The sequence below is a fragment of the Lepisosteus oculatus genome, chromosome 10 (genome assembly GCF_040954835.1).
Source record: "Lepisosteus oculatus isolate fLepOcu1 chromosome 10, fLepOcu1.hap2, whole genome shotgun sequence".
Lineage (NCBI taxonomy): Eukaryota > Metazoa > Chordata > Actinopteri > Semionotiformes > Lepisosteidae > Lepisosteus > Lepisosteus oculatus.
Window position 1 is genome coordinate 36,335,899 of NC_090705.1, and position 24,342 is coordinate 36,360,240.

Genomic DNA, 24,342 nt, shown 5'->3' on the forward strand with positions numbered 1-24,342 from the left:
CACATTTCTTTAAGTTCTCATTATAGTTCTGAACATGTTGTTAACAGTTGCTACTGCTTAGAGGTTTTAAATGTATTTTCTTTACAATTTTAAGCATGCTCTGCATCATGATCCTACATTATCAATTATTGTGTAATGAGTGTACCAAATGATAGGCTGTCAGGCAGTTGTTTTGACTCTTTTCTGTTGTCTTTCCTGTAAATTTTATAATGAGAAAAGCTTTTTGATTGTCTCAAAAATGATTGCCGACTGCAAGACTGGCGTATGTTAAAATGCAAGGTGCTAGGATTAACCTAGTGCTCCACATTATGGTTGTCTCCATGATTTTGGTGGTCCACTGTTGTAAACAATTGTAAAAACCAGGACCAGAGTCAATATAATTATCTTCAAAAAACAATAAAACAGTGTTCATTTTTTTCCTTTGGATTTTGAGGCCATGCTTAAAATGGTGTTTAAAGACCAGGCAATTTAGATTACCCACATTATCACTGAACAACATGAAGAGAATTGATTCAAATGAAAATACACTGTCATAAACATACAAAAACAACTGTATTATTATAGCCGCTGTTATTGGGAAATAAAAATCCAAATTAAAGGTACGTTATGCATATGTGATGGAAGGAAGCCTTTAATAACCAGAAATATTTTGTTCTATATAATTAGTTTTCGTTCTCATATTGGTAAGCATTTTTTGATGCAGAGTTAAATAACCTTTATCGTAAAATGCAAGGAATTCCTAGTCCCTACCTTATACTGTACATATTCTGTTTATGTGAAGCAGGAAATCCTTTGATAATTTATCCTATGAATATTGCTGATTCATTTGATGTATTGAAACGCAAATTATCACAACTACAGCAACTTTCTTTAAAATAATTAGTAGTTCCGTAACAAGAAAAACTACATTAAATAACATTTCAGCACAAATTAAGCCGTAAAGATTCGTCATACTTTTAGATTTAAATGTGAGTCGTGTAATGATTTTTAATTAACTTTTTTAAGGTTTTCAGAAGTAATTGAAACGAGGGGCCTCACTGTGTTTAGTTAAGGACAGCAAGCAAGCAGTGTTATTTATTTTTCTTCCTCTGGTTGGTTTCTACCAGTTGCTGTAAAACTGTTTACTCTGGTTAGCAGCTGCTAAAAAATGAGACCGAAAGAAGACCATCTTTGTGAAGTGTGTTTGGGATATTAAACAGGAAGGAACTGAAGTGGTATTTCCTGTTGGACTTTAATCCTGGCAGACCCTGAAAGGTCTGGCCTAAGACCCGAGCACAATAGACCTCTTGTGAGGCAGTGGGGCTTAGGAATGTGGCACCCGTCTTAAAAATGTCAGACAGCAGTTTGTTTTGGAATCCGAGATGATATTTATCATACTGTGCAAGCACACATGATTTTGGCCTGTGGGTCCAGACCATGCCATAATATTTTTTTTAATGAGAGGGGAGGATGAAAGGTGACTTATACGATGACGAAAAAGTGGCTTTTCTGCAGCGTTGGATGTTTTGTCCGTTTTCAATTGCTGAGGTTATTTTCTTTTGCCAAGTACTATATTTTCCACCATGTTCCCCCCCCCCCCCCCCCCCATAAATAGCATACGTATTTATATGTTCAGTAAAATGTCAAGTTTTATACGGCTTGTATTGGTTTTGTCACATTCAGATGTTTTAAGGAGCACTAAAATTAAATATTACAAATGTTGTGCGTGAAGGGTGTGGGCTGATTTAGACCTGTACTCTTTCAAAGTTTAACCATTCACTTTTAACTTCAACTGCAAAGCTCAGACACAAACCTGCGATTGAGGCAGCTATTTGTACTTTCCAATGACGCTTCCATACAGTAGATCTTAGAGAAAATCTGTATGTGCCTGAGTATTTCTATATGTACAGTGACTGCTGTCGAAATGAGGCCAAGGTCAGAGATATTGTGCTTAACTGGGCATTGCATTTCATACTTCGGAAATCACAGCTACTCTAAGTTTCCACATCTATTTTTAAAAATAGTTAAAGCTACAGACTGCTTTATTTATTTATTTGACAACACACAGAGTGTTAGAGAATGTTCAGATAATATTAAATCTCTTTTTGAGTAAGGTTACATACTATGTCCCTAACATTTTATAAAGTGATTTATCTTTTATAGTGAAAATGTTAATTTGGCAACAGTACAGTGGCTGATGTATATGTCATAGTCTCCTGACATTTTCTTTATCATTTCCTCTTATGAAAAAATATTCCATTAATATTAAACCTCCCATTAATATAAACTTAAATGAAAAGGTAAAGCTACATGTGAGATTTTACCAAAATCACAAGCGCTGTAACATTCTCTTTCCTACCCAGGACTTTCACATTTGGTTTATGAATTTAAAAGTTGATATGAAAATATAGATTTTTAAAGTTATATACAGGTATGTATGTTAAAGGAAGTCATTCCTGATTTGGCGGAAAATCTGTTTGTTGGTATATCCTGTGCAAAATGTCACAAGTGGCAGTAGAATCCATTTACCCAATTTTATTTTTAGTACTATACTGGAGCTTCACATGTATAGTAGTTGCATTCAAGCTTAAGATAGTCATTCTAAACCATATCTTTCTTATGTAGGTCATCCTGACCCCTTTGTATATGGGTTGTGATTGTTATTTAACAGAGATAGCAAAGAGATAACAGAGATAGGACTTTTTTTTTAAATGGACTAAAATGTGCTTCCCAATACTTTTGATATTATGCATTATTTTATGACAGAGTTATCTTGGGCAAGGAGAAAGTAGTTGGCACACTCAAGTACACTCAAGTATAAAGTATTTTGTATGCTAGGCAAAAAGACGGTTCGTCTATTGCCGTTTTTTTACCACCTTCAGTGCTACCCGAGAAAGTACATTAATTTAAATTTGATTACTCTGATTTAAACTGGAGAATATCCTTTTTAATACAGTATGCCCTCAACTTTCTCTTTCACTAAAATGTTCATTTTGTTCATCTGGAATTGACTATGTGTGCATGGAAAACTGTTTTGAAGTACATCTGTTTTGGGATTAACTGCTGAACAAGTGAGAGGGTAAAAGGATTTAGGCTTGCAGTTCTGTAAGTACTGAATGATGACTGTCTTCCTGGAGGTTTGATACTCGGCAATTGAACATGGAATGCTAATCCCTATTGGCCATTCTGGTTTAAAATGAGATCTTCTGTGCTGTGACTGAGGAAAGGATGCTATGTTGTGAGAATGCGTCCAATATTATAACTACTGGACCTTGATGTGGGAAATCATGTAATGCTGTCTTGTAGACAAAAACATAAAGACTTAATTCAAAGCAAAGCTTAGTTTGGCTCAGTTTCTTTTTATTTCATAATGAATTACTGTAATTTTCTATGCCTGTTTCAGAAGTGATTGTATGACACAAGTAAGCTTGATATTTGTCTTCCTGACCTAAGTATGTCAGTACATGAACATATCTTGCAGTACACAAAGGGCAGGTTTTAATTGTCGCTGTTAGTTTTGTTACTGTGGACAGAAGGTATTTATTTACTTGTATATGAAACACTTGATTGTTGAGCATGATTAAGCTCAACAGTTCTGTAAGTACTTACCGATGACTAATACCTATCATGTGTAATTAATATTCATCATATATAACCTTGTTTCCTCTTTAGAGGATAGTTCCTGTCACTTTACTTTTTGTTTTATTGAATTATTTGAAAAGGGCATTTAACTATTTTTTTATTTTCACAGGATACATTTGTGCTAAAAGCAGCTTGCGTTTTTAATATCAAGTGGAAAACACTGCTTTAAAATAAATATCTAGTCATTAAAATTATTAAATGTGAGAAATATTGCATTCCCTTAAATTCTCTAATTGTTTAGTTGCTTCTGTCTTTATATGAGAAGAAATGCCAAGTACTTTGTAATGTGGTCTGTTTTGAAGTCAGCTTGCACAAAGAATAAGGCTTTTAGAGCTCTTGTTGGTTGACAATTAATTAGTTCCTTATTAAGAAACCCCAGGGCATGGCTAAAAACAATCCCTTTAGGACCAGTTACTGTCTAATGGATTAAAAAGAGCCACTACAGATCACAGCTTTCAAATAGGTTTTACTATGCCTAGCTGAAATGATAGGAATGATAGCTGAATTGATAGCTAAGATGATAGGAACACACAACTTTGGAATGCTTAGTAGTTGTATATAGTAGTTGATTGATATTTAAAGAAGAATTTGAAGTCTTATTTGATGAATTAGCATAGTTTTGCTTTTAAAAGAATACATATTAAAGGAAAATATAGACTAAAGAAATGAGCTATTAACCATTTCTGTTGGAATTTTTTTTACCAGTTTATTAATGGAAAATCATCATAATGTAGACACATTATTTTGTATTTTAGGTCTAGATAGGACAGTTGGTGGTTGTCTGAAATTCTGCAAGTACGATGATTGTTACAAGCAGGCAAAAAAGCAAGATCCTTCATTGCAAAGGCCTTGTTTAGATTAATTTTAGTCTGCCTGTGAAAAACTAAAGGGAATTTATTATTTAGTAACGGTTGTTGACATTAAACTGTCTTAAAATATTGGCCTAGCAGCTCCATGTTATGTTCAGTTAAAAAAATCTTACAATACTTCTAAAAATATGTATTTACATAAATGTTTTCCAATGGAATGTGGGGCACCGTAGACTATTGCATAGTGTTTCTTGTGAATTATTCAAAATAGTCTTGACTACTGCCAGATATATTTACCTTAAAGTATGCTTTGCAATTCTCATCTGGATTTTTTCCCCTTTTTTGGAGATGTATAATACATTTTGGGAGCCTGAAAAATGTTTTCTTCTTTATTTGTAGAAACACATTGGCAATTAACACACATCAAGAAAGCACTGTGCATACAAATGCAAATATAGACATCAAATAAATTATTACAGAAGTGAAATCCCTCTTGCCCAAAGTATAAATTTGACCTTTCTGGTGTGTAGACTTTAATAGTAATCAACTTTTATGAAGTTGAAATGTATAAATATTTTAGAGTACAAAGCAGTACTGCTGTGCATTGCAGTTTGTAATGGGTTCTGCTTTATACTTTCATACCTTAAATTTCTGTTAAGCTGAAATTTCAACTAAGAAAACCAATGTAAATATTCTAATAATCTGAAAAGTGACTTGGCTTTTTGCTGAATTTTGAAAACTAGTAATGTGCAACACAAGTATATATGCAAAGGAACAAGTAATAGGTTTATTCCATGCTGAAAAGAAAAGAGAGAAAACACAACACAGCTACCCACCTGAACTACATAAATATATATGTAAAGTGGTTTAGAAAATAAATGTACTATATATACAGTTCCCATCTATAAGTACTGAGACAGTGAAGTCAAAATACTTTTTTTACTGTATACTCAAACGATCAGTGAAAGATGAATATGGGGTAAAAATGCAGAAGGTCCCCTTTTATTTCTGGCTATTTCTGCCCATATGTGCTTGAACGTTTTTAAATAATACCACTTTTAGTGTTCCCCCGTTTTAGGTGAGCATTAGTATTAGGACAAATTAACTAAAAGTAAAGCAGAATAAAACTTCTTTAAAAAGTAAATAACCTTAATAAAAGCATTTGATTGCAGATGAGAGATGCTGTGCCAAGTCTTTGCTGCAGCCATCTTAAGTTGCCATTTTTTTGGGGGGGTTTTGAATGTCAGTCGCCTTTTCAGCAAGTGAAATGCATATTCGATTGGATTTAAATCGGAAGATTGACTTGGCCAGTGTAAGACTTTCCACTTTCCCCCCCCCCAGTGAGCTCGTTGGTTGTGCTAGCAGTGTGTTTTGGGTCATTGACTTGCTGCATGATGAAGCGCTGGCCAGTAAGAATGGAGACATTTTCCTGTACACGGGCTAACAAGATATTTCTGGGCACTTCTGAAGTCATGGTGCTGCTATAGTCATCAGCTACATCTTCAATAAAGATGAGTGGGCCAGTTCCAGAGGCAGCCATGCATGCCCACCATGTTTCACAGAATTGGTACACTTTGGGTCGTCTGCAGTTCATTCCTTTCTCCACACTTTCGCCTTGCCATCACTTTGGTAGGGTTTTATCTTTGTCTCATTGGTTCATAACGCATTGTTCCAGAACTCTACTGACACATCTCTGTACTTTTTAGCAAATTATTGTCTGACCTTGTTGGTGCAGATCAGAGGTTTTCATCTTGCAGTTAAGCTTTTCTAATTCTGCTGTCAAAGCCTTCTTCAAACAGTAGATTGTGATAACTTGACCCCTGTAATGTGGAGATTTCATCGGCAGTTGTGACTTTCTTCACAGCGCTGATCATTTTTCTATCATCAACTGCAGTTGTTTTTCTCGGGCAAGCTGGTTGCTGCCGATTACTAAGTACACCAGTGGTTTCTTTTTTTTCCCAAGGTATTCCAGATTGCTGATTTTGCTGTACCCAGGTTCTGTGCTGTGGTTCTGATCGAATTCTTCTTTTCTTTCAGCACCCAAGTGGCTTGCTGTTCTTTCAAGACTGCTCTCTAGTCTTCGTGATCATTAATGCATACTGACTCCAAATGCACAAACCAAAGTGAAGAACAAAGGCTAAGTCCAATGCTACACATTTACACTTCTTTCACATGTGCACAAACAGTGCAACAGGAAACACATGACCAATAAGAATCACCTAGTACTCAATTGTCCCACTGCTTATGCTACCTGAAATGGGAGGACATTACACAAAAAGTGTTACAACATATAAGCACCGAATGACCCAGAAATAAAAGGTGACATTCTGTGCTTTTGCCTCATTCATCTTTTCATCTCAAATCTGAACTGCTTGAGTAAACAGCACAAATAGCAATTTTGACTTCACTGTCCAAATACTTATAGAGGGCACTATATACCTATGAAATGTACAAAACAAGAACTTTAAAGTGAGGTGATTTGTATTTCTTATCCTGTTAGGATCTGACATACACTCTCTTTCATGGATTTTCACGGTAAAGGAAGAGTCGTCATTAGAAGGGAGCTACTTATTGAATAAATCTGATGTTAACCCAGTTTCTGTATTACAGTTTTTTTCATGGTATTTTTTTTTATAGAAACATAAACAAGGTTAAGAACAGAACATTCAGACTGTTGGTGCTTGACATTTGCTATACATTGAGTGAATATATCATAGCATCAAGCCTAGTCGTGTAATTTTCTGGTATCTCAGTTTCCTTTGTGTGTTCTGATAATGCATCGATTTATTAATTTTCCCATGGACGATTAATTGATAAAAAGACACATTTTTGGAGGAGTAATGAGGTCTTGACTACTTTTTCAAAGTATTTGACGATTCCATGCCACTATTTGTAAGAGTAGGAGGTGTTAAACCTGATATCCTGGTTCAATTCCAGTTTGAGTTTTCTCACTTTTGCCTGCATATAAAAACCCACCTGCACTCAGCTGGTAAAACTAATTTCTCACTTCTCTAACATAATGGCTGCCATGCATCACCATTGTGCATGTTGTGCTTCAGTGAATGAAGTGAATTCCTGCCTTCCCATTGGAATGAAAAGAGCTCCACAAAAGCAGTTAATTGTGCTAGGAGGTATAGAAAGTGATGCAGGTAAATAGCACATTCTTGTAACACAGGCATTGCTGTGCCAATTCCTTATACCCTATTGGAAAAAGGACTTTTTCCATGTTACAAGCTAATGTATGAAGTAGTGATTTCGGGATTTTTGTGCTACAGCTTAAACTGATTGCTCAGAATTAAATAGACAATTGCACAGAGAAGAATGGAATACATGATAAAGTTAGAGTCATTGTCACTATTGACCTCAATGAAGAGTGCTTCCAAATAAGAAAATAAAAACATCTTTCACAAAGGCCACTTAGGAAAGACTTTTTCCCAAATATAATGCATTAGCCAACCAATTAACAATGAAACAATCTCAATTTTATTTATGACAGGAAAATTCAAATGTTTGTACTGTAGGGATTTTACAAAGTTAGCATAACATTCAGTACGGTTACTACAGCAGCTATTTTTACAAGCTTCACTTTACTGTAGAGTATCTGTAGATCTGTGCTGAGATAGCTGTATGGCATCATACAGCAGTCCATAAATACTACAAGAAAGTTAATAAAAGAACCCTCATCAGAGCAGATAATGAAACATTTGTCAGTTTTATTCAAATACTTTATTAAAGATGACAAATGATTAACAGGACACTCAATAATAACAATTTGACAGGGCAGGATTAACTTGAAGTACCAACATAAAGGAAAAAAACTCTTCACATTGTCATACATTTTTGAGCTCTCCACCACCTTGTAAAATTCAATTATATCAGGTTTGATTGACACTGTATTAATTGAATGTACTTTAATTGCTTAAAATATACTGAGACAATTACTCAATTAGAACCTAATCTTCAATCAATTAAAATCCTTCACAAGAAATGCACTTTAATTTCTAAAAGTTCTGTTAATTATGAAACTAACCAGGCTTTGAGTTGAAGTTGCATTAATAAGTTGTTTTACTGAGTCCAATGAAACTAAATATTTAAATTTGTCGATAATGCTTAAAAAGCAAAGATGTAGAGGTGATAGAATACTTGGTATCAATTATTATAAGAAAAGCAGTGTTTGATAAAGCACGTAGACGTACAGTTTTCTTCCAGAAGATTTTTAAATCTGGAGTTCCTATGATCATTTGCATTTCACCTTAAGGAACAATTAAAGGTCAGGACTAAGGTTATTTTTGGACACACATTTATGGATTCCTGCGCAGTATGTGTTCCACAATAACTATGACTGTATGCACCCTCTAGGGAGTGTGTGCAGTTCTGCAGGTGACCATTAGAAGATATGATGGCATGGAAATTAACAGCATAATTGGTTTATTGTATGTATTCCATCACGCCTGTGATCCTGTGCAAACTCTGTTATAAGAAGGCGTTATAAGAAGATTTTGCAAGTGCCCCTTTGTGAGAGGTCAATGATCGTCTTTTTCTCGTTTGTAAGTGTTCTGTTTTTTGCTCAAAAGTAGCCATGACTCTTAACTCTACCATGTATTTCATTCTTTTGTGTCGCAAAATCACTACTTCATGCATCAGTTTGCACCATGTCACATGCCACAGAGGACAGAAGGTGGCTCACCTCTGTCATACCACTTGTCACCTCGCCATCACATAAAAAGTACCAAATATAAAACAAACATACAGTATGAATAGCTAAAACAAAGTGTAGAAAACTAAGAAATAGTAAGCTATTTTTACTGTATTTGACGAAAGCCAGTGGGTTGGAAAGCTTCAACAAAGTCACTGTTAGAGTAATTTGGCAAAATCCCAGTTACCTGATCAGTTTTGTATGTAATCTTTAAAAAAACATAACTAAAAAAAAAGTAACTAAATGCAGCAACATACTGCATAGAGTATTCAGTGTGGAAGCAGTTCGAGATCTTCCTTTCCTGTGTGTTTTTCTTAATCAAAGCTAAACTAAATTTCAACAAATACAGAATGGAGGGAATTGTAAAAATATTTAACAAGGGGTGATGCACCCAGCTAAATTAATCTTTAACAATCCAAGAGAAATTCCAAGTTGTACTGCTAGTAATCTGTTTTTAAAGTAACATAACGTATAGGAATAGTAAAATTTAAAATAGGAAGCAAAATTTCTTCTTATCTCAAATTACAGTTCCAAAGTATATGAGGTTTTACATTATCATCCAGGAAAATATTCCTCCCAACAGGAAGGAAGTGCTGTAACATGAAGTGAAGATGATCACTCATTGCCATTAGATAGAGGTTAGCATTGACTGTGCCTTGTAAAGGAATGGATGCACCCAAACCATGCCATATTAATGCGGCCCACAACACCGTAGAACCACCAGACCCCTTCACTGTTAAAACCAAGCACTCAAGACTGTCGAGGTCTGTAGTATAGCACTACTTAGGAACTGAAGCATTTGTCGAGAACATGATGAAAGATGATTCCTCTGACAGTATCACATTTGTCAGTTTGCCTATGCACTTCATACCACTGGGCTTGCAAACGTACATTGCCAGGTGGGATGAGTGTTTTTTGCCCTGAAACCCGACCTTGATATTCCACTCGTTGGATTTCTCAGCATTCTGTTTCGGATGAAGTGGGCTGCTCGCGCCCTAGGTTGAAATTTACTGTCATTTGATCTGCGGTTGCTGGGTTTGTTTTGCATTTCAAACTAACGCGTGGATATCGGGATCCTAGAGCATGCACTTCTGCCCACTGTTGCCCATTGCTGCCACTGTCCTTCCCTCAGAGTTCCATACTGAAATTGCCTCAGACACTGCTGGTTGAGAAATGCCAGCAGTTTGAGTGGTCCTGGTCACTTAAGCTCCTGCTATCCAATTACCCCTCTTCCAAAGTCACTAAGATCTTTTCTTGCAGCCATTGTATCCATACTGTAATTACAAGCAGCCAGGCCTGTCTAGCAGTTTTATGCATAACCCTTAGCATGCTGGGATGCTATTTACTTAATGAGCAAATGAGCCACACGTGTGTGGAAGTTCTTTACTTTCAGTATACTTGGTGTACGTCATTTACCCAGGCATTTCCATTTTTTGTCCACTGCCTGTAGTAAGGGTCTTAATTCTCTTAAATGAAAAGCATCTTACCCAAAACACAAACGGATCTGTTGCATTAGTAGAGGTTTTTAAATTTAAAAGTAGATTATAGTATATTAAAGTACTTGATCTTAAATGTACCAATGTAAAAAAAAAACATCTTGACAGTATGATACATAGCACCTAAAAGTTTACAACAATTTTATGCAGGATGTGTGGAATATAATGACAAAAAATCATTCCAAATGCACAAACTACACAAGGCATAGAGCTCTGCTTTAGACTCTTCCTAACCTCAACCCTTCTAAATTCTATAATATAGCATCTCTGCATGCATAAATCAGGGCACAGATTATGACAAATGCAATAAATAGGCCCTTATTGAATTTTATGAGATATCATACAAAATGAAAGGCAAATGTCATCTTCCACTTGCCGGGTTTTTTTTTTACCAGAACTCATTTTGACTTACTTTATAACTGTTTGTTGTGAGTTTGAAACAGGGTGATAATTTGTAATTTGCCTTTAAGAATTTGGATTTGAACATCTACGATTTGATTTTCATCTTTGTTGTCTTTTTTGGGCAGGATATACGACAAATGGTGCAACGTGAGTAGAAGGACAGTTTGCAATTATATAGATAAAAATACACAAGGCCATTGTAGTGCTGGGATGGTTTGGGTATGCTGGAACAAATAGAAATTGGATGGCTAATTTGTGATAATGCTAATACAGTATGGCTACTAAGAAACAATTGGACACAACAAAAAAGCAATCTATGTACACAGATTCGAGGTATACCATATACAGTTTTATTAATGCAACAACAAAATGGCTTTAACAAGCCAGCAAGAGTGCAACAATACATGAATTAATCAGCACTTGTACAAATGGCTGATTACTCTCTTAGGGATTACAAAGAGACCAATAACATCAGAGGTAAAATACATAGACTGTAACACTTATTGTCATCACTCTAAATTAAATCAATCCGATATCTTTATTCATACGCTTGAAGACAAGTAAATATTTAGCTGCTAGTGTCAACTACCCATTATCAAATGTTTGGAATAATAATTGACTTCTCGCGGGTTATAATGTGAATATTGAATTTATTCTCACCTGAAGCAACACTGGCCAGGCCATTCTGGAGAGAGTTGAAAGTCATGCAAGGAAACGGAGCTAAATCTGGACTTGTTATTGTTGTGGCCATTCTTTTTCTGCCGGCTTAGTGGCATAACTTGAACTGTTGGCCCTTGAAATGGGAAAGAATACCTTGCTAGCATTGCATTGAGCTCAGCTTTCCTACTATAGTATGTGCATGCCAGATCCATGTCCAGTCTGAGAGCGAGATGCAGCTGGGCCTGTTTGAGTCATACTGTTTTGAGTTGCTACTGTTGAGTACACGTTGATGTTTTGCGCTTTTCAACAAAAGTCCAACCATATTTCATTGATCAGGTGAAATTACAATTGGTAGCTTATCCAAGACCACTCTTGGATAAACTCTTAGGTGGAATTATGTTTATGTACTTACTCTCGCTCATTCTTGTGTTACCTGAAATTAAGTCCATTTCTTTGTAGCGCTGATAGTAGTGGTTGCGGCCACATGGTTGATTAACACGTGAAGTTGGGACCTTTTTAGAGAAATTTGTCAGTGCTGTGCATCAACTTTGAAGTCCAGTAATCATGGATGGTGATTGGTTGTCATGTCTTCAGTATTGTTCTCCAACCAACGGCGTCTTCATGGATTGGTCATCCTTGAATGATGGAGCTAGTGTATGGTAAGTAGACCTTGCAAGGATAACACTCTGGATGGGTGTCCCCTTTTGGGGTTGCAGACAAAGACGCACTGAGGGTTAGGTATTTCATCACTGGAGGTGTTAAAATGGAACCAATTTATATGGCCTGTGTTGTGTTCAAATATGCTGTTCATTTAAGCGCCCCATCTCAGACACAGTTGTAAGGCAAAACACAGAGGAGATAAGATGTGATGGGATTATTTTCCATTTGAGGCTAATGAAAAATAAAAACACTAGCACTAATTTTTAATCTTAGTAATAGGTGTTACTGCTACAACATTGACTTCTAGTCTTTATCCTTCTCAGTTCTGTGCATTTAGATGCGCTTGATCTATAATCAGCCTTAAGGGTTTGTTTATTGTGGATTCCTTGATTTGGTTTTTTTCATTAGTTAAATGTATTCAATGGAAACCCAAGCAGGAGATTGTGTTGGCAAAAATAGACATCGCAATGTAAAATGTAATGTACACTTTTGCATTTTATCTGTATACTTTTATACATACCTAAAGCATAATAAAGCTATACTTCTATTCTGTGAATATGTCTGTGAATCGCTTTTTTTAAGTGATACCTCACCGCGTGTCATGGAGGTTGTCTTCCAAAATGCATACCAATTAGAGGAACTTTGTAATTGAGACACATGAGGGGGAACCTAAGCCAAAAAGCGAAATTGATGTAGGCCCAGAGTGCTGTCAGTAATCTCACAGTTTGACTGAACTGAAAGTGTAGGAAACAAAATTAAACATTTTTTTTAGAGTCTAAAGTTGAGAGTATGGAGGTTGCATTCCATCGTTATATTTCAAGACTGTATACAATGTCGAGTTTTTACAGCTGTTTCTGTAGCTTTTTGTAAGAATTCTTTAAAACTGTTTTGAAGGAGAAAGAAGGATAACAGCAAGCCCTTTCAGGTCATTTGCCCATAGACGTATGGTATGGACAAGTCAGCCCTTTTTTGCTGAGCTAATATGAGCATAATTTTAACAGATAAAGAGCTAGAAGAAGACCCAGGAAGTCTCTTCTCCCAACCTTTGTTCCCAAAAACAACAACTAAGCTGTGAGGAGTAGTGAATTTGTGGTCTTGTCCACATTTTAATAAAGTAACTTGCAGGCATGAGCTTATTTGTGTAGGAATCTTTCGCCTTTTCTCTCCTACCATTTCTTGAGCTGTATCATCTCCTTAGAGACTTTACAATGTGAACTCCAACTGACTAGTTATTCATTAACCAGTAATAGCAGATTTTTTCCAGTAGATATGTCATATCACAAAATGTGTCTTGTAGGAAATGTAGTTACAGAGGTTTCTGAAACATACTCCACTGGACTGTTCAGCTTGTCAAAAAAAAATGCAACAGATTTCTAGTAAGATTTAATTTATGTGCTATAACTATTGCAGGTTTGTTGTTACTATGGAAGGCAGCCTGATGGTAACATTTTATGTTTAGTTAAATAGTTTCTCTTTAGGACATTCAGGATATGTTCTGAAACCGAAACATAGACATTCAAATTAACTCTGAATCGTATTCTGTTTGTCCTCTGAAAGATAGTAGTCTTGCTAAGATTTTCAGATGAAAAGCTTCGTACATGAATGGAAAAAATGAATGGTTTTCACTTGGGGTGCTAGGATCTTTCAGAATAAATTATTTAATTGTTTGTAGCCCATATTAATTTAGTTCTTCCACTGTGTTACTGTGGTATGGCTCAAAAGGGTGTAGTCTGGTGCCTTTTAAAATATATTTTTTCCAGGTCATTAAAACTCCCAAGACTTACAAACTCTGCAGATTTGGTGAAGCTGATGAAAGATGGTGACTCTTTTCTTAGCTCAGCCAAGATTGTGATGTTGCCAAAGTCTGCTGTTAAGTGTGTGGTCCTTTACAAATGGCAGACTTTAAACGATCGGTCTGACATCTGGAAAGCTGTAAGTGTATAGCTTATGTTTTTTCTGGATGAATTGTGAAAGCAAACTTAACAGGGAGGTTCCATTAGGAATGTTTTCTTCAGGTTAGGAAAGTTTGTACTTTCAATAATTTTTTGGCATTTTATGAGGCCTTTGTATTTATGGAGTAATGTAGATGTATAGATGAGTAGTAACGAGTAAACTTAACACAGGGATTATTTGTACAGTATGTGACTTATTAAATGAAACCGAAGACAAAAAACAATACTAAGATGTTGTATGGCTGTATTATTCATTTAAAGCTTGATCAGCTGATGTTTTTGCAGAAGGCTGGTATTTTTACAATGGACGTGATGTGGAAGAATTGGCAATATCAAAATTGTTTCGAACACATCACAGCTCCGTCTATTAACTAAACTTTTAAGGCAGATTCAGTTCCTGTAACATTTTTCAATTCTGCTTCATGAATCTGAAATACGCCACAAAGCACTGGACAGGAAAGATTTGCAGAGTATTGCTGGGAAAACGGCAACACTATGTGAACTAATGCAGTCGTGCTACGAAAAGCCGGAGAGCCCATCCTTCAAGAATTACAGTAGCTGACTGAAAAGCTTCACTGTAGTTTTGGCACATTTTAATTTGAGAGGGCACTGTTTAAAATGTGCTGTCCTTGACATGCTCCTGGTTTTTGTATCCTTGTAATGTTAAACGGTCTCAAAACTGTTTTCATTTTTGCTGTAGGTCAGTTAAAGCCTACTTCATAACATTCTCTAATGACTCCATTTACAGTCCGCCTTGCACCAGCTCATGGCTTCAGCCTACATGGAAAAAGGCAGTCAGATGGTGCAAAGAAACACTTTGTGCTTATGTAGGAGTTTTCATTGGTTTCAATGAGTCAAATCACCTCCTTCTTCCCTAATATTGCAATTTTCTGTATAAATTAAGTCTGGGCCAAATACTTATTGGCAGGCCGGGCCTGGGAAGCACCTCTATCACCAGCAGCCATATCACCCTGCAACTCACAACTGGCAACCCACTGAAGCTAAGCAGGTGTGAGCCTGGTCAGTACCTGGATGGGAGACCTCCTGGGAAAAACTAAGGTTGCTGCTGGAAGAGGTGTTAGTGGGGCCAGCGGGGGGCGCTCACCCTGCGGTCCATGTGGGTCCTAATGCCCCAGTATAGTGACGGGGACACTATACTGTAAACAGGCGCCGTCCTTCGGATGAGACGTAAAACCGAGGTCCTGACTCTCTGTGGTCATTAAAAATCCCATGGCGCTTCTCGAAAAGAGTAGGGGTGTAACCCCGGTGTCCTGGCCAAATTTCCAATTGGCCCTTACTAATCATGGCCTCCTAATAATCCCCCTCTATGAATTGGCTACATTACTCTGCTCTCCTCCCCACTGATAGCTGATGTGTGGTGAGCGTTCTGGCGCACTATGGCTGCCGTCGCATCATCCAGGTGGATGCTGCACATTGGTGGTGGTGGAGGGGAGTCCCCATTACCTGTAAAGCGCTTTGAGTGGAGTGTCCAGAAAAGCGCTATATAAGTGTAAGTAATTATTATTATTATTATTATTATTGTATAAAAATTTAAAACCATTATGCATATATGTTTTTGGCTTAAGGCCTGTCAGGAGGGAGTGATAGGTTATGCTTGCTTTTGTGTAACACCACAGTTTTGAGGCTTCAGCAAAAAAGATCCATTTTCCTTGAAGTGTCTGTTGTAAAACAAAAGGTACAAGAACAGTTCTTTTCACTGTTTCCTCAATGTGCGTTATGAAAAATGTATAGTACGTTGCTTATACAGTATGCATAATATATACTGTACACCATGAAAAGTTTTTCATGTAAAGTGCTGTGCAGTCTTTTTTGTGGTGTTTTGTTTAAGCGAGATGTTGACATCACACATCTTCAATGGCTATAACAAAGTCTTCTTCATGTAATCAACAGCAAGCATAAAGTACTAAAAATCAGGGGCTTTATTTTCAAAGGAAATGCAAATCACAGATTTAGTCTGAAATAATTAATAATAATAATTTAATAATTGCTTACACTTATATAGTGCTTTTCAGGACACTCCACTCAAAGCGCTTGACAGGTAATGGGGACTCCCCTCCACCTCCAATGTGCAGCATCCACCTGGATGATGCGATGGCAGCCATACTGCGCCAGAACACTCAGCACACATCCCCTGCTGGCCCCACTAACATTTCTTCCAGCAGCAACCTTAGTTTTTCAGTGGGTTGCCAGTTGTGAATTGCAGAGTTATATGGCTGCTGGCAATTGCAGCTGCTTTCCATTTTCAGAGCCTTCTCTGCAGTGAAATAATACTCTTATGACTGTATTGCAAGGTTGTCTCCTTGAATTGGGTGTTTCAGATCATTCCCTGCTTATTCTGACCCACCTTACTGTTTGCAGTCTATAGTATGATTGCAGACAATCCATTTGTATCTCACTGCCTTCGTTCTTACTGGTTGACAGTTGCTCACTTAATATTAAAATACTCTGTTGTAAAAAGAAGTGGCTACTTGCTTGGGTTTTGTTGGTCGCTTCTGTGAAATGATTTTTTTTTTCAGATCATCCTACCTGTACTTATTCATTGTCTGTGGTTTTGCTCGCTCAGCCTTCAGTGTGTAAACTTCTCGTACCTGTTGGCCTCACTATTGTAGAGCTGCAGTTTTGTGCAACTAAATTGACTAAAGTGGCCTAACAGCACATGTTGTGTTGCATCTAAATTTAGAAGACAGCCAGAGCTCTGTGAAAATAAGGCCCTTGGTCATTAGTACTGTTTTGCTGGGCTACCCGTTAACAAACAAATGGAATGTGTGGTATAACCATATTACATATAACAATCCTTTAATATGTAAGTGAATTGTGAAAAGTGAATTATCTAAGGAGTTAGAATTTAAAGGAAATGCTGAAGAAGCTTTCAAAAGGTGAATTTTGAACTTAACAATATAAGGAAAGCAAGGTTTTCCACATAAGTTTAATGAGAAAGAGGTGCATGATATCTTGCCTTATGTATAGGACAATGTAATGTTTTCAGTTAACGTAAATGCTATATTATGATGTATTTGACAAGGTCACAGTACATTGTATTTATAAAGTATAGATATATAACATAACTTTATATAAAAGATATTTAACAGGAAACACATTTATATGTATTAGCTAGATGTCTGGAATGTTTTCTGCAGGATTTAACCTTATGGAAGCAAATTACTTATGGATCTGAAAGAGTATGAAGATGTGAATTTAAATTATCAGGTTTTAATGTACTTAAATTCATTCTTTTAATGTCATCTTCAAAAATGTTTATTAGGTCATGTGGATAACATTGAAGAACAGCCTTAAAGACATGTATTGATTAATCAGCACCATGGAAATAATCTTATTTACCTGATAAGAGGAAGGCAGCTCTTATCATAAACCTAATTTGTTTTATTTATATTGGTCCTCCTCAAATAGAAAACCATTTAAAATACTCATTTTCACTTGATTTTGATTTGATTGACTAAACTAATTCTGAATTTCCTTTGTATTAGCTGCATTACCTTTCCACGATCTTCAGTGTAAACTGTTATTTTGCTGTGATTATCTTCAGTATCTCTGCTTCTAAACTGTGTCTATGGGCCACTTTCACAATGTTCTAGTTTTTAGTTTTCACATAAACAAAGCCAATAAATATATACCTGTTTTTGCTACAAAGAAGAAAACCCCGTTATAGATGGCAAACATATTGTACACAAGGGCGTACATGCTGAAGCTTTGAGTCTTAGGACTTTTTTGGTCTACTGTTTAGATTTGTGCTTGTTGTGTTGCAGTGTGTGTATGCTCTTTTCATTTTATTTAAGCGTAAATTGCCTTTGCAAGAAATACCCATCTTAGGTCCATAAAAATCAGGGTAGTTCTGAGAAAGTGAAGAAAGCATGAAATAATAAATTAAATATTTAATGCTGGTGCGGGTTGTTTTACTTGTTGTTGGAAGGCCTGATTGGTTAATATGATTTCACAGCTTATTTAGTGCTTTGCACAGTATATGTTGTTTAGGTTTGTTAATGTGCCAGTGAGTTCTTTTGAAGTGAATCCAATGCTTGGTATTCTGGTTTCCTGTTCTAATGATTGGAGAGTGCTGGCTAATGCTCTAGGTTGGTCTTATACAAGTTAGAAAATTTAACATGGGATCCTATGGGAGTTGTGTTTTCTGTTTACGAATGTTCACCTTCCTGAAAGCTCTCAGTGTATGAGTTAAGCTTGTAAATCTAGGTATGACTGTATATAAGTACTTTATCATTTGGATGAGTTTACTATAAGAGCTTTCACATAATGTTTCATGAAGGGACACTTTTATTACCTACACTTATATGAATGTGATTCTATTTATCTATATCTGTCAATACAATAAGGATGATGTCTTGAATCTTATATCTAAAAAAACACTCTTCGGCTAAAAGTGAAATGATGTTGCTAGGAAAATCGACAAAAACAGGAAAAAAGCAATAGAAAAGGATAAAATCAAGTTGCTGTGGTTTTGAACAAATTCCTCCTTTGATCAAAGAACTGTAACAAGAATGCCTTTATTTAGAAAGTCACTGTTCCTTTCAGCTATCTGAAGAATTGTGCCATTTTAATCATCATGCCCTTAAGAGCTTTGTGGACCACATACAGTACCTGGACTTCTGTTCTTCTTGCACTAGTTTCTTTAAAGAAAGTGTGTCTTGTCTTTTTTTCCCCCCTAAGATCCCTTTTTATTTGTAAGCAATGACTGGAAAATTGAATCTGGCTTCTTAGCATCAATGTTATCTGCTAAGTACACGAACTGGAAAAGGAATCAATACAGCCCATTGACTGAAGCAGGTTTTTAACACTGTCCACACCCCCACCCCCCTCTCTCTATCTGTCTGATTGATTACAGGCACATTTGTACAGATTTCAAAAGCACAATCTGTATTAAAAACATCATCCGCTAGGATGAGCTTGAACAGCTTCAAATGCTGTTTCCATGGGTGCTGCCATGCTATTTTGGCCAGCTAAAGCCATGCCACTGAGCTTCCAGAGAGCCTGGAGCTGTAGGCAAAAGACGTCTACTGAGTGATGAGTTATTGACACACTTTTTTCAGTTTTTTCCCATGTACCTTTAATCATTCGGCTAGAATCCACAGAACACAGGGGAGAACGTTGTTAAGTAGCTGGCTTTTACATTTTTCATTTGGACACCCCAATAACAAGACAAATGTTTCTGCATTTTATCAAGTTACCAAGGGAACTGTTGTGGGTGGAATAAAGCCAGGTGTTTCTGCCCATGTTCTGTTAGATCAAAAAAGTGTTCCACTGATTTATAGTGGGGCGTGTTGCCATACATGTACATTCTCCTTTAGATACATCATTGCTTGATTAATTCTGTACATAATAACGAACCGTATACAGTGTTGACATGTTTTTATAATTTAATATATGGAATATTGCATACTTTGGAGTTTAGGACTTGTAAGAAATGTATTAAGAAATAACACATTCAACTTAATATCTTAATTAACTATTGGCATTTAATAATTTCATCATAACCATCTAATTTATAGGTGCTTTCTACTAGTAGAAGCTACAGAGTTTAACCTTTATTCTGTATCTGCTTAAATAATTTGCTAGTTAGTTTGGGACTTAGGAAGACTGACAAACAAGTGTATTTTTAGCAATTGAACTGGTAAATTGTGTATGTAGAGTGTTCTCCCCATTTTCGTTAGCACCTGTAAAAGACATGATCAAGTGTGATGCATGACTTCTGCCTTGTCACAACCTACTACGTCGGCATTAAAACCATTATTGTAGGGATCATCTTAAAAAAGAAGGAATATAGTAGTTGCTACAAAACAGTCAAAATGGAAATTGAAATCCATTTATTCCTCCTTATGTTGTTTTCGGTTTTAAATGATTCACAATTGATGTTTTTTTTCTTTTATTTACAGATATTGGCTTCAGCACAAGAAGTCAAAACAGCAGATGATAAAGATTTGTACCTTGATGATGGCATGTCAGGAGATTATCCTGTAGATGATGACGATTTTAATTCTGGATCAGGCTCAGGTAAGTTGTCAAGTTTCCTTCTTTTTGATTTTGAACTTTTTTTTTCCTGAAGTCAAGATTGTTAACCCTTTTCCTGGATTTTTTTTGCTAGTTTAATTAACACTGGTCCTTTCAAGATTTATTGTGCTGCTGATTCAAGGTAGAAGTGTCTTTTGTTTTCACAAAAATATTGAGTGCCCTTGTTTTCATGCAAGGCCATTTGCAGTTGAGCTTTTGAAAGCCAAACTCATGTTGGGTTACTCTAGTCGCCAGGTTACAGATTTAAACCTTAGTGACACATCGTTCCATCGATATTCAAAGCAGGTCTCGCTGGATGGAAGATAAATACTCTTTTAAGGAAGTCTTTTTCTTGAAGAGGATGCTCAAATTTTCAATAGTGGAGTATAGACGACATGCCTATACAAGGAAGAGTGTCATTATGTCATACATTGCTCTGCAAAGTAGTTTGAATTATTTTTCACATTTTGTTAAATCCTGAACTCATGACACTAATAGCAATTTAAATGTGTTATATACATAACCTATTTCACACTTTGAAAGCAAAAAACAAAAAAAAGTAAATGGTTAATCAGAGTGAAATAAAAATAGAAAAGTCATAATTACATGTGTATCTAAACCCTTTGCTGTTGCAAATATAAATTAATTGTAGTTAATTAGGGTAACCAAAACTTGTTTTCTTAAAACTCTTCTGTTTTCTGTGGAACTAAACAGTTTAGTACACTTTTGGCGATAACAGTGTTGCCAGCAGTGACACTGAAAGAGTTACAGAGTTCAATGGCTGAGATGGAAGAAAACGTCCATGAGTCCGTAATATCTTGCATTTAGAGGGTTTGTATGGAACCAAAAAAAGTAATCTCAAATCCATTTGAACAAAGCACCAAAGTGATACCGCTAACGTGACTAATGTTTTTGTGGTCAGACAAGACAAAATTGGAGCTTTTGAGGTCTAAATATAAATCTTTACATCTGTTGCAAACCCAACATAGTATATCACTCAGTCAACACCATTCCTACTGTCAAGCTAGTGGAAGCAGAATTGTGTTATAGCTCTGCACATCAGAATGAATTGGGAAGCTTGTCAAGACTAAAGGGAGCAGTCCTAACTTGATTCTTATTTAGGAGCGATCTTCAAGCTTGAGAGCTTGAGCAAATCTACCAAGACAAAAAGGCAAAAATTGCACCAAGCAAATTTCATCTACAATTGCTGTCAAAGCTACTTCCGTCTAATATTTAATTCACAGGTTTGAATACTTAGGCAATCTACATTTTTCTGTTATTTTTTTCTCATTTGTTCTTCTTGACATTTACTCTGAAGTTTTGGCATTCAGGTTTTAAATGAAATATTAAGATAAAATATTAAGTGTATGCATAATTTTATAATTTCACGAAATGGGAGGGAAAGGGTCTGAATACTTTTGCAAGCCATGTTTGGTGGGTGCTCTTCCATGCCAATATATCAGGCACTAGACAGTATATCAGGCAGTAACAATGATTACTGTAGAATCTGCTTTAGTCTGGTATCTTTTATAGAAAAAAGTGCTTGAGTTTTTCACAATTGACTAAGATATGTCATACAGCAGGCTGAAAGCTGTTTTTCAGTGGAAAGAAAAAGTAAAACATGTTAGTTAGTCTTTTTTCCTTAGTTATTCCAACTGGGGCTCAGACCTAAACTCGTAGTATCCAAGATTTTTTTTTCCCTGAGATCAAAATAGAAAGCTGGACTTTGCAGAATTTCCATTCAGATGTGAGACTTGCAGCGTTCCAGTAGCAGAGCTGGAACAGTTATGCTGCTTGATATTTCTTGAAATAATGAATTATTAACTCAGGAATTATGTATTGTGATTGAAGTGTGAAGGACCTAAAGCTTTTTTGTTGTCAGGGACAATACCCTTAACTGAAACATTACGATTCATTCTTAGAACATTCCTTAGTAAATTAAAGGTCCTTACACTTTTATATATTAAGACTCTTGAATTCCTCTGTATAAAGTTATAAATTACTGACTTCCAACAAAAATGGTATATTATGTGCTTTGTAATTAAATATACTACAGTATGTACGCATATGCTGGCTTGAGTCCAGCTTTCTGTTCCAGACTTTTAATTAATCCACAGTCTGTGGATTTGAAAGACACACATGATTAATTCAAAAGTGCCCTCACAAAGTTGAGTAATTTAATAAGTTATTCTTTTAATCAAAGGGTTTACTTTTTCATTGTGTGACCTGTAACAAATTAATACAGAATAATATCTGATTAAGAACATGGTGACTTTTCTATAGTTGTAATGTGGTAGAGGACTTAGATATACAGTTTATTAGCTTTATTCTGTGGATATGGGTATCAAACGAGAGTTTCTATTCCTTTTAGTTTGAGGGCTCATGTCTTGTCTATCTGAGAAGAGCAACAGGGCCTAACGTGAGGATTATGAATGAGCACAGCAGACTGTGACAAAGACTGTGTCACCCTAACTATAATGAGAGACAAGCCAGTAAATCCCTTCACATTCAGTTTATTTTTAGATGAAATAAATTCACCTGGTTACAGACTTCTAGTTAGCTATGTAGAAATAAAGTTGTTGTAGAGAAAGGAATTCTAACCAAAAAAATCAAAACTTAAAAAATGCTTTGGGGGGGGAGGAGTTATAAAAGAGAAGAGTCTGTGCAAAGTCCATATCTAGATTACAAAGGACTGAGATAAAACAAGGCCAAAATAAACAGTAGTTACATTGTCAAATTAAATTGTAACTTGAACCACATTTTACTGTTGGTTTGCGGTTTAAATAAACTAACAATGCTACTATAAAAAAATCTGCAAAAACTTTTTTTTTGGAGATTAGGAGCTTCAGAAAGGATTAGCTAGGTGTAGTTTCAAAATAGTATATAAGTATAAACAAAGCAGTATATATGCCCAGAAAACCTGTTTCAAGCATGCTTGAGGCTTCTAAATCAACACAGAAAGAATGATTACATGTTGGTCTTCACGGTTGTCACAGGGTTCTGGGTTCATTTCCAAGCAGGGAGGCCTCTCTGTGTGGAGTTTTCATGCTCACCCTTAGTTTGCAATATTTTTGCCAGATGCTTCAGCTTCCTGACTTGGTTGGGGATTTATTTTCTACTACTTGGAATGGGACTATAGAGGAATAGAACCAGATGCGTTTGGTGGGCAGAATGGCCTTGTCTCATCTGTTGTCTTTATGATATGCCTAACAAAGTGCCATATTGGAGAGGGAGCTGGGGTTGTTTGACACTCTACTAGATTGTTAGAGCAAACTCGTAGCTTGATAAAGATTGTATAAAACGTTTTGTATTCGTGTAATGCGAAGGAAGGGCTTGGGTGGCACATCAGGGGAAACTTTAAGCAGAAAGGTCTAAATTTTAAGCCTTAAATATAAAATAAATTCTCATAGATCATGGTATGAATGAAGGGGGGCTCAGTGTCAAGTCCAAACCAGCCTAATATAGTCTTGGAAATGTTGGCAGACTTTATAAAAAAAACCCATTGTTCTTTATTTATTCATGTAGACTACTTTAACATGTCTATTTAAATTTAGTTATTTATCCATAAACGTTTAAAATTTTATTTAACACACTGATTCATCCTAGCATTTCAGTAAATCCTGCAAGTGAAAAAAGAGTGGAGAAAGCATGTGCTGTATGTCATAGGAACAGTTAGATTCCAACAATAATTAACACAAAATAATGACACTTTTTTTTTTAGCATGGTATTAACATTTGCTTGTTCCTTACATGACTTACAAATGTCTTTTTTTCTCTCTAGAATTAAGTAATAAGTCAGCAAATGAGAGGTAGTAGAGGAAGTAAAATATTGATTAATGGATTTGTTCATGATTAACCATGACACTCTTGAGTGGCTTTATTGCGTAAACACTAAAGAACTTGGTCAGTAAGGTTAGCTTGTGTATGGATCATGAAGTGAATGTTTTACAGTGTAATGCTTTGGGCAGGATTGTCATGTCTCTAGTCTCCAATTCTACGTGTAGTCA

At 36.0% G+C, this 24,342-nt stretch overlaps 1 protein-coding gene across 1 annotated transcript in view; it reads left to right on the forward strand.

Annotated features, from left to right (window-relative positions):
* The window catches only part of sdc2 (syndecan 2), a 53,960-nt gene that overhangs the window by 23,740 nt on the left and 5,878 nt on the right, over nt 1–24,342 (forward strand). The window contains exon 2 of the mRNA XM_015357074.2: nt 20,221–20,338. Within this exon, the coding sequence (XP_015212560.1) occupies nt 20,221–20,338 (118 nt within the window). The remainder of the gene's footprint in view (nt 1–20,220; nt 20,339–24,342) is intronic.